This window comes from Haliotis cracherodii, unplaced genomic scaffold, assembly GCF_022045235.1.
Source record: "Haliotis cracherodii isolate W230 unplaced genomic scaffold, xgHalCrac1.p SCAF_10, whole genome shotgun sequence".
Classification (NCBI taxonomy): domain Eukaryota; kingdom Metazoa; phylum Mollusca; class Gastropoda; order Lepetellida; family Haliotidae; genus Haliotis; species Haliotis cracherodii.
The window spans coordinates 39,971,267-39,983,321 of NW_027266265.1; the positions used below are offsets into that span (position 1 = coordinate 39,971,267).

The 12,055-nt window shown below is 40.5% G+C and overlaps 1 protein-coding gene across 6 annotated transcripts in view; it reads right to left on the minus strand.

Moving 5' to 3' along the window:
* LOC139454375 (uncharacterized) overlaps positions 1 to 12,055 on the minus strand; it is a 64,885-nt gene that overhangs the window by 11,941 nt on the left and 40,889 nt on the right. For all 6 annotated transcript variants that reach the window (XM_071236033.1, XM_071236035.1, XM_071236038.1 and 3 more), the window contains 5 exons: positions 11,640 to 11,802; positions 10,584 to 10,613; positions 9,600 to 9,755; positions 7,130 to 7,333; positions 6,062 to 6,178 (listed from right to left, as the gene is read on the minus strand). In XM_071236033.1, coding sequence (XP_071092134.1) covers positions 6,062 to 6,178; positions 7,130 to 7,333; positions 9,600 to 9,755; positions 10,584 to 10,613; positions 11,640 to 11,802 — 670 coding nt within the window. The remainder of the gene's footprint in view (positions 1 to 6,061; positions 6,179 to 7,129; positions 7,334 to 9,599; positions 9,756 to 10,583; positions 10,614 to 11,639; positions 11,803 to 12,055) is intronic.

Genomic DNA, 12,055 nt, shown 5'->3' on the forward strand with positions numbered 1-12,055 from the left:
CATATCAACACATGCACACATCCTGGTTATGACACGTTATCTTTGTTTGTTTGTTGTTTAACACTGCAATCAGCAATATTCCAGCTATATGACAGTGGTCTGTAAATAAGAAAACACAACAACAAATGACATTCCCCTGGTAACTACTGCTTCTCCCTACTGCTACCGTCTACTGATACTGTCTACTGGTTTGATCTACTGCTACTGTCTACTGCTACCGTCTTCTGCTACTGTCTACTGCTTTTGTCTACTGCTACTGTCTACTGCTACTGCTTCTGTCTACTGATACTGTCTACTGCTTCTGTCTACTTATACTGTCTACTGTTTCTGTCTACAGATACTGTCTACTGATACTGTCTTCTGATACTGTCTTCTGATACTGTCTACTGCTTCTGTCTACTGGTTTGATCAACTGCTTCTGTCTTCTGATACTGTCTACTGCTTCTGTCTACTTGTTTGATCTACTGCTTCTGTCTATTGATACTGTCTACTGGTTTGATCTACTGCTTCTGTCTACTGATACTGTCTACTGGTTTGATCTACTGCTTCTGTCTACTGATACTGTCTATATGTCTATTGTTTCAGTCTACTGCTACTGTCTTTAATATTGCCTTTTGCTTTTATCTACACAAAATGACATCTACTGCTCATGCAATAAATCATGTAAGTGACGGAAACAAATGATCTTTCCTTGTATGATTTCATAAACATTTTTGCTTATTTCTTTCTCATAATAACATTGGAAAAATGCACATTAATTAACCAGTTAGAGACTTTAGATTGATTGATTTCACCAGTACAAGTGATTGAGTGGACCAGCCCCTGGTGTGTGTACCTGGACATAGCTCTGCCCAGGGCCAGCCTCTGTGGGTCTATGTCAAACAATGGGAGTTACACCAGTCACAGCGCCAAGATCACTCCCCGTGGGCAAGTGGTGCCTGGGAGTCGAGACAGTTGTCTCCTGACAACAAACAACTACTACTGTGTTGTCAAACCCTAAACAAACGACTCCAGTGTATCCACACACCTCACAAACAGAAGCAGTGCCTTCGAAGAATATGCACTTAAAGATCAACTTTTGTTTGTTTCTTTGTTGTTTAAAGCCACACTCAGCAATATTCTAGCTATATGATGGCGGTCTGTAAATAATTAAGTCTGGTCAAGACAATCCAGTTATTGACATCATGAGCAGTTCCATGCAATTGGGATACGTTGACATGCATCAACCAAACCTGACCACCCGATCCCGTTGGTCGCCTCTTATTACAAGCATGGGTTGCTGAAGACCTATTCTACCCTGGATCTTCACAGGTTGTTTGTTTGCCTACATACAGCTGCTGGGGATACATATCAACTAAAGTACTCACGGAAATGAAAAAAAATATGTTTTTTCGACCTCAGATCTTAAATAAATGCAGTTAATATACAAAATATGTAAATATTCAAACAACTAAATTAGAGCGTATCAAATGTTTTTATGCCTTTTTACACGTAAAAGTGTGTAAAAATGTGAATAAAACAGACTATTGTGAAACAGGGCATAACCAGGTGTAAGTAGATCAAGGTGACCTATGACACCTTGACGACAGGTGAGAACAGGTGCATAATGCCTATAGTCTGTTTCTGCTATGTCAATTTGGACTTAGTTTTATTTTTGAATGTTGAAAGTGCCGACAAATTACCTCCTGTAAAGTACATTTTGTATTGTTCACTGAGATCAAACTAGCAAATCCAGACTAGTACTTTTCGAGTTGTTTTGTCATTTCGTATTTACAGCTACGTAACACTTTGTGTCGATTTTTAAATTGAGAAAAACAGTTTTTTTCATTTCCGTCAGTACTTTAGACTGGAGCTTCCTACAATACATGCCTTCCTAGCTAGGGTCAATGGCCATTTGTATTCTTTTAAAAACATTTTACTTTCTAGCGACAGTCAAGGGTCAGGTGTATTGTGTCAAAAAAAAGCTACTTTCCTAGCGAAACCCAATGATCAGAGTGTATTGCGTTAACAGAATACTACCAGGGACTCATCGATGATTCCAAACTACATGCCCTTGGCAGGCAAATTGGGAAAACATTTTGTTCAAATTTGTGATATTTTGTGAAACTCATATTTTCCTAAATTCCAAGGGACGTTAATAATGCATCCAGTGCATAAATGTATGGCCAAGCATTATATCATCTTCCCCTGTTACAGTGAAATACAAATCACTTGACCATGCCATCACATCAGTTATAACTGTCACAGCAGGAAATGGGAAATTAATCATTTCAATTTGAGAATTTGTGCAGACATTTGCTGCAGGTCTAGAGAAATCCTTTTCTATTTTGCTAGCTACAGTAAATGATATGTATGTAATATATTAAAAAAGTACTACTTTCCTTATTACAGTCAATGATCAGTATGTATAATGTTATAATAGTACTACTTTCTTAGCTACAGTCAATGATCAGTATGTATTATCTTCAAATAGTACTACCTTCCTAGCTGCGGTCAATTATCAAAATGCACTGGGTCAAAATAATAATATTTCCTAGCCCCAGCCATTAAGAATGGGCTTCAGATTCTGCTAGTACAGAGAATCAAAACCAGGGCCCACTTGCACTAAGCGATCTTAGCGCTACGGCCATTGTAAGCCTATGTTAAAGTATGGGAGTTACGTTCATCTTAGCGCTAAGATCGCTTTGTGCAAGTGGGCCCTGGTCTATGCAGCTGTATACCCCACCCACTAGGCTACCCCTATATCAAGTTAAAACATCATAAACTGGGTACAGAAGATCACCTAGTTTCAAACAAGCTGTTTCAGTACAGGATATTTCGATGTCACTAGAACACACTTAAAACCTGATTCAAATATGAATAACCTTGTGTTGTAGTTTGTGCCGTTGTCCACGGTGATGAGGTTGAGGCCCAAAATGCTGGCCTGTTGTTTCCAATCACGGAGCTGGAAGCTGGGAACCGATACCCTGCCATAATGGAAGCCTTAAATCCAGGCACAAGACTGCCTTCCTAACAACAGGAATCACTGTGTATATCCATGGATATCTTCTCCTCAATGACTGATGGAGCATGGAGATCCTAGTTGCTGACAACTATCTACATGTGTAGAATGTTGAGTTTTATACCAGGAAGACAAGATGGCTAGAGTACATGCTGGTCTGTGCACTGGGTGGAGCTGGACAGACTTCTGTTTGATGTTTACCACAGCAAAGAGTACAAGGCTGGGAGTTAAGTACGGTGCAATGCACTTGTCAGTGCTACAAAACATACTTGCTACATAATGCAGTCATGTTGCCTGTCTGGGGTCTTGTTTCGTACATGAACATTTCAGTTATCGATAGTCTTGATAACTTGTCAATTTTCAAGCAATATCGAGAGAGGAATATTGACAAGGTGTTTATTGTGGAAATAATGATTACCGAGGTACATGCTCAAGTATTCAAAGATAATTAAGATCCATTACAGAGTTGGCAGAAGTGGTGAAAACCCTAACCAACTCAAACATTTATACATTCTGGAATTTTCAGGTGACCATACTAACTTATTTTGTGAAATATTTCACAAAATTACACGATCCCTGAACACAAATATCCAAAAACCAAAATTCACCCCTCCTCTCCCCCAATGCTATATCCATGGTAGTGAGTGAGTGAGTGAGTGAGTGAGTGAGTGAGTGAGTGGGTGGGTGGGTGTGTGGGTGGGTGGGTGGGTGAGTGAGTGAGTGAGTGAGTGAGGGTGGGTGGGTGAGTGAGTGAGTGAGTGAGTGAGTGAGTGAGTGAGTGAGTGAGTTGTTTAACGCCGCACTCAGCAATATTCCAACTATATGACGGCGGGCTGTAAATAATCGAGTCTGGACCAGACAATCTAGTGATTGATATCATGAGCATCGGTCCACGCAATTGGGATCGATGACATGCATCAACCACGTCAGAGAGCATGACCACCCGATCCTGTTAGTCGCCTTTTACGACAAGCACAGTCACTGTGAGTGATTGAGTGAGTGAGCAAGCGAGTAGTTTATGTCCGCTTTGAACAGTATTCCAGTGATATCGCGGCCTGTCAGCTTGATGTGAGAGAAGCCTGAAGTGATGCAGGTACCACATGTTACTGGTAGGTTCACTCAATTTACTCTGAATTTTAAAACTTATGAAGGAATTCATCCTGTTACACAACAGCCAGCAACATTTCAGTTATATCATAGTGAGTGAGTGAGTAGCAACTTTTTTTGTTAACAACCTTTCAGACAGGAGGAACACTGCAACATGTAAATTGCGCCACAATAAGTTGATACAATGTCACATGTCTAGTTCTTATGTCTTCAGGTTACATCCTGAACTGAGGCTGACGTTTGACAAGTGACAGATCAGTGAGGGCCTGTTTATAAGTGAGTGGGTGAGTAACTAAAGTGGGGTTTAACGTCACGTTCAAGATTATTGCACCTATAGATCCACATGAATGCATGTGTGTGTGTGTGGCTGATTGAACTAGTACAGACAAATGATGGTTTTATAGTACTAGACGACTAATATGATAAGCTACAGTTTAAAATGAATACCCCACTCCACACACTCTATCCCCGATCAAAAGACACAATAACAGTAAAATGGAACAAGAACCCCAACCTTGTCCATGATAAGCAAACACATGTACCACCAGATTGTAAGACTATCTCTGTTGAATGAATAAAACACTACCAGACTCAAACAGGGACTAACCCATACTGGACATCAAACCCCAACCTTGTCCATGATAAGCAAGCACATTTACCACCTGATTGTAAGACTATCTCTGTTGAATGAATAAAACACTACCAGACTCAAACAGGGATTAACACTTCAAACCCATACTGGACATCAAACCCCAACCTTGTCCATGATGAGCGAGCACATTTACCACCAGATTGTAAGACTATCTCTGTTGAATGAATAAAACACTACCAGACTCAAACAGGGACTAACCCATACTGGACATCAAACCCCAACCTTGTCCATGATAAGCAAGCACATTTACCACCAGATTGTAAGACTATCTCTGTTGAATGAATAAAACACTACCAGACTCAAACAGGGACTAACACCTCAAACCCATACTGGACATCAAACCCCAACCTTGTCCATGATGAGCGAGCACATGTACCACCAGATTGTAAGACTATCTCTGTTGAATGAATAAAACACTACCAGACTCAAACAGGGACTAACCCATACTGGACATCGAACCCCAACCTTGTCCATGATAAGCAAGCACATTTATCACCAGATTGTAAGACTATCTCTGTTGAAAGAATAAAACACTACCAGACTCAAACAGGGACTAACCCATACTGGACATCGAACCCCAACCTTGTCCATGATAAGCAAGCACATGTACCACCAGATTGTAAGACTATCTCTGTTGAAAGAATAAAACACTAACAGACTCAAACAGGGACTAACACTTCAAACCCATACTGGACATCGAACCCAAACATTGTCCATGATGAGCGAACACAGGCCCCCGCAGCACCATCCTACCTTGCAGTTAACCAATGACATTCCTACGACTAAGACACTATGTAGTGAGTGAGTGAGTGTTGTTTTATGTTGTTATCATCAATGCTCCAGAGATATCATGATGGCCAGAAAATCATTGAGACTTGACATAGCAAACCTGTAGCTGGATGCATCAGATTTCGTTTGTTGATTAACGCCAGTCTCAGCAATGTTCCAGCCATATGACATGGCTTGGAAATAATTAAATCTTGACCAGACAAACCAGTGATTGATCCTATGAGCGTGATTCCTGCTGTCAGGTTACAATGACATGAACTTAACGAAGTCCTGACCTCCCCATCCATTATGTAGTACAACAAGCAAATGTTCCTGGGGAACTATTCTAACCCGAAATCCCCACAGGGTGGCTGCATCAGCAACCAGCAACACTGTGGGGTTACCATGACACAAAATAAACCAGATGACATTTCAACCATTCAATCCCCATCGTTCTCGTACATCTAACACGAGCGTTTTCCATTCTGCCTGGGGATCTGTGCAGGGTACTAAGATGTTTTGAAAGTGCCTACCACAGAGAGAGGACCTTTCATCCGAGTTGTCGCCACAGTGGTCGTAGCTGTCGCACTTGAGGTCTGAGGAGATGCAGCGGCCGTTGAAACACTTGAAGTCTCGGTATCGACAAACTCCTGCATCAGAGATGGGAGCAACATCAGTGCAATTGAACAAAACTCTTATTTCAGTCTTGAATCATATCGTAGGTTTTATTTACACTGTTAACATCTTTAACAGATTGAATACCCATTACAAAGAATTATTATTTTCACAACATTGTAAGAACGTTTTCCATCAACCATGGTACAAACTGGTTGTCTCCCTTTGTCTACATCCAGCTATCAGTCCAAATGAACCATACAGCACATCCAAAAAAGCAACAAAGCCTGAGAGGTTGTTAATGAGCATATTCGTTAGCTAAACCACCATCATAACACGCAAAAACTACAGCCTGTGACTTTAGACACTTATTCATGTCAGCTTCTTTATTTCAGTATTTCTGGGACTCATGTACAACAGTTTATTGCTGCTTTGAGTGAGTGAGTGAGTGAGCTGGATTTAAAGTCGCTTTTAGCAATATTCCAGCAATATCATGGCTGGGAACACCAGAGATTGGCTTCAAACATTGTACCCATGTGGGGAATCGAACCAGGGTCTTCAGCATGATGAGCGAACGCTTTACCCACTAGGCTACCCCAGCGCCCATTTTGCTGCTTTGAACAGTTCTTCATTATATCATGGCTCCTTAGCTTCATGTGGGCAGAAAGCCCAAGGACTTTAACATTTACCTCTCTGGCAAAACCCACATTTAAAGTCTAGAAAACTCTATTTCTGCTAATTAAGTTTAGGTAATAATATTCTATAGAGAGACACTAAAATCTACTGAAAATGACATCAAAAGATGTACGAAAGAGGACTCAAACATATTTGGCACTGAGAGCACATATTGGAAAACCACTTTTTGGTTTCACCTAACAAGTCCCAAGCGCTCCGTGACAATGTTCCATGACAATGTTCCATGACAATGTTCCGTGACAATGTTCCGTGACAATGTCCCGTGACAATGTTCCATCATGTTGTCTTACCGTAGCTGTAGGAGGAGTAGGCCAGAACGAAGTCCCGGGCGTTTTGGTACCGTCCCTGGAGACGCACATAGAAGCCAGTGTTGTTCACGAAGCCATGGTTCTTGTAGCGATCCAGGTTTTCATACTTCACCAGAGCCACTTCAGTGCCAAGGGAGGTAATTCCTCCCCGAATCTCCACCCGGTCCTGCTGTTGTGGGTAGTACACTGGGAACAATGAGAGTGGAGGTTTACATACTCGGACAACTGTTCTGTAGATCACATGTTTAATATATGAAAGTTCTGGATATTTGTGACAAGTTGGTCACTGATCAAAATCTGTGTTAGCCAACACAGCAAGACCTTGACAACAAGAACTCCATTACATTCTACTCAAAACAAGTTAAAGAACAGCCATTTTTTCATATCACTATAGATAATCTGCCATGGCTGGTGGGTAGTGCAACACACAGCCTTCCAATTGTTGATGTTCTTTGACTTGTTTTGAGTTTTGTTTGTTTGTTTGTTGTTTAACGCCACGCTCAGCAGTATTCCAGCTATATGACGTCGGTCTGTAAATAATCAAGTCTGGACAAGACCATCCAGTGATTGACCACTTGAGCATCGATCCACGCAATTGGGATACGATAACATTTATCAACCAAGTCAGCGAGTCTGACCACCCGATCCCACTTACGGCAAGCCTAGGCGCCTTTTACGGCAAAAATGAAGACCTATTCTACCCCGGATCTTCACGGGTCTGTTTTGAGTAGTATATCACAATATGGTTAAAGACAGGCATCCAGTATAGTCAAGACTGGCTCAATGGTCAAAATAGTGATACTCTGCTTGTCTTGAAAGTACAGACAATTTAACTCAACATCAGTGCCCAATAAACTTTAAGATAAACAAGTTTCATTGTTCAGTGAAATCTTGTTCATTTGTTCCCATTGAAGTGTGACAGAGTACCGTATTTTCTTGAGTATAGTGCGCACCCATGTATAATGCGCACCCCCCTCTAGCGGGTTCAATATTTTGGAAAAAAAAGAAATTTGAATATTATGCGCAGAAAAAATTTACACCGTACCCTTTCAGCGAAGTCCGGCAAACGAACGGGTGCTGAGAAACTTCGTCAGTACAAATTCGAAATTTGAGATAAAAAATCACCAGACATGTTTATTTACCGTTTAAATAGTATTTATTGTTCTGCTAGGCATTGTTTTATATCTAGGGATTAAGATTACCTTGTGTATTTTCTCGTAAACTAAGCCGGAAACAGCAATCAGCTGTACACACGTTTTCTTGGAATCGACCGGTGATTCGGTCAAGACACACCCAGTGATATAACTTTATAGGATTTTTAATGCAAGGATCGGCAACAATTGTATCTGAAACTATTTTATTTATAAGGAATAATATATTCCATTATTTTCTTAATTATATGCAGCCTTTACTAAACATATTTAAAATAATAATAACCCTAAGCAAAGCAGCTGATCGCTATTCCCGGGTATTATTTTTTACATGGAACATGTCTGACCAGTCACCGTCAAGGCTCATGCGCACGTGAGCACGTGAGCGCGAGAATTTCATGTTGACATAGAATCGTCAAACAAAAACAAATATGACTTTTAAGGAGTCAAAGTATGTCATTTATGATATATGTATCCATTCTCTGTCAACTAAAGTTTGTTTCAAGGCGTCAATAGCGGTATTCTGACCGTGGTTGCTGTTAATAACGGTGTGTTGTGCGATCTTCCGATCGCTTCACACACGATTTCGCCGAAATTAATAAAAACAATATTATAAGGAATTTTGAATAAAATTAATGAAGTAAGTTACAAACATAAGTCCAGAAATACAAAGAACACTTTTTATAGACAGACAGTGTAATTACGTAATTATTTTGCGTACTTCAGTATGGATTTGTTGACATGGTATTTCCGGTGTTTCGTGCTCACGGTAATGTCTTTCCGAAAAAAGGTGCGCACTATACTCAAGAAAATACGGTAACAAATTTTTGAATTATTAAGTGTAATAAATCAAAGGTCGAATAGTCAATAACTGTTCCCCAGATTAACCATCCATAAGCCAGGGTTAACAAAAAGCTGGAGAAAACATCATACAATAAAATGTATACAAGGTTAAAAAAAATATAAGAATTGGCCCTCAGGCAATGACGTTTGAAAATATAGTGCAGGCTGGCAGTGTTTGTTTCTTTTTTTTTGCTTGTTCAAACTAGTATGTAACCAAAGAAACAACTTTGTATATCAACCTGGTAAAGAGCCTCCCTACATAAACAAGCATACAAACTCCCATTGCCACCATGACCATAACACCAGATAAACAGTAAAAGCAGTGCTCATGAAAACCAAGACTTATTTTTTAGCCTAAACATTCCTAAGACTTATCATCCAGAAAGCAGGATTCTGGGATAAACAGGGTCTGGATTACGAAGGTTTCACTGTATAAGAGTGTGTGATAGACAACTCACTTGGTGAGCTGTCATATTCAATGAGCTTGACTTGAATCATGCTGAACTCTCGATGGCGCCCGAAAACCCAGATACAATCGTAGTATTCATTGGTGCTCATCACAGGGTTAAAGGTCACGACCCCTCCTTCCTTGTCCATCAAGTATCCTCCACAGTCTAGACAGAAGAAAACAAATAAAGTAAGAAATATATAAACACATACAACCTCAATGCATCACAAATCACACAAAGCAATAAGTACCCCGGTAAGTAAGAAGCAATTACTTCCCACATACAGGTATAAGGGTCGGTGGGGAAGCCTAGTGGTTAAAGCGTTCGCTCGTCACGAGGGGCCAGGTTTGATTCCCTAAATGGGTACAATGTCCATTTCTGGGGTCCCCCGCTGTGATATTGCTGGAATATTGCTTAAACGGGGAAAAACTATATTCTCTCACTTACTACAACATATTATGATAAAAAAAAAAGACAAAAGTGAGTTGGGTTTAATGCCGCTTCAAACATTATTTCAGTTATATCACGGTGTGTCAGCTTGATATGGGAGGAAAGCCTGAAGTGATGCAGGTCTCGGACATTAATAACTTGAGCACTGGTATGGCGCTGGCAAACCTAGAAACATAATTTGGGTGAACAGGATTCAGGGTTCTTGGACACACGATGGATGAAACTCGGCACAATGAATTGTTTCAAAATACCAACAATCAATCTTCCAAGAACAAGGTTGTTGAAGTTTGGTTTGTTTGTTGTTTAACGCCACACTCAGCAATATTCCAGCTTTTTGAAGCTGGTGGTTGTTGAAGTAATATTAAAAAATTGACTTTTGGGATGAAAAATATACACCAGTTGGTACTTGAGCTGGGATTATTGGTTTTGTAAGAACGATATAAATGTTAAAAATCATTTTTTTTTAAAAGCTTGCAAACAGTTTTAATAAATATATACAAACCTAACAATAAAAACGTTTATAAAAAAAAAATATATACAAACCTGTGATGGGTCTCACTGTTTGCCTCCGATCTGAAAAGTACGAAACACATGTCAGACACACGCCATGTTAAGTCAGTAGAGTTATTTCCCTTTGCTCATATCAGCTTGTAGAAGATGGTGATGTTTATTCATTCATACACATCCATCTCATGGCAGACTGTAAATATTTGAGTCTGGACCAGTCAAACTATTGGTTGACAACGTGCGGAGACATCCACGCCATCTGGTGTACATTACAATCAACCTGGCGACTATGCTTGTTGTAAGAGGTGACTATGCTTGTTGTAAGAGGTGACTATGCTTGTTGTAAGAGCTGACTATGCTTGTTGTAAGAGGCGACTATGCTTGTTGTAAGAGGTGACTATGCTTGTTGTAAGAGGTGACTATGCTTGTTGTAAGAGGTGACTATGCTTGTTGTAAGAGGCTACTATGCTTGTTGTAAGAGGCGACTATGCTTGTTGTAAGCGGCAACTATGCTTGTTGTAAGAGGCGACTATGCTTGTTGTAGGAGGTGACTCTGCTTGTTGTAAGAGGTGACTATGCTTGTTGTAAGAGGCGACTATGCTTGTTGTAAGAGGCAACTATGCTTGTTGTAAGCGGCAACTATGCTTGTTGTAAGAGGCGACTATGCTTGTTGTAAGAGGCGACTATGCTTGTTGTAAGAGGTGACTATGCTTGTTGTAAGAGGCAACTATGCTTGTTGTAAGAGGCGACTATGCTTGTTGTAGGAGGTGACTATGCTTGTTGTAAGAGGTGACTATGCTTGTTGTAAGAGGCAACTATGCTTGTTGTAAGAGGTGACTAGGCTTGTTGTAAGCGGCAACTATGCTTGTTGTAAGAGGCGACTATGCTTGTTGTAGGAGGTGACTCTGCTTGTTGTAAGAGGTGACTAAGCTTGTTGTAAGAGGCGTCTATGCTTGTAAGAGGTGACTATTTCTTGTGCATATATTTGATAACCGGAAAAAAAAGGAGCAATGTGTTATTCACACAGAAAACATTTTTCATCACTGGAAATACCAACACATAAAATATGCCAGTTTGCTATCATGAACTTACTGTTATTAAAAGAGTAGGTGGCTTTAAAACCAATATAGTTGCGATTAGACGATGTTTGCGGTATCCCTGTTTTGAACTTGACAATTAGCTCTGGGCCGTCAGACACAACCACTGGGCGACTGCTGGATCCGTAGATCGGGCCGATAATGTCACTCTTCTGGAACTGAAACCAGAAACACCTTATGTACTTGTCACATTAAAATATTCTCATTCTCTTGACCTGCAGCGTGCCTACCACAGGATAGATCATCCACACTCACATCAACTCACCTTCAGGACAGATCACCCACACTCACATCAACTCACCCACAGGATAGATCCCCCACACATCAACTCACCCACAGGATAGATCCCCCACATCAACTCACCCACAGGATAGATCCCCCACATATCAACTCACCCACAGGACAGATCAC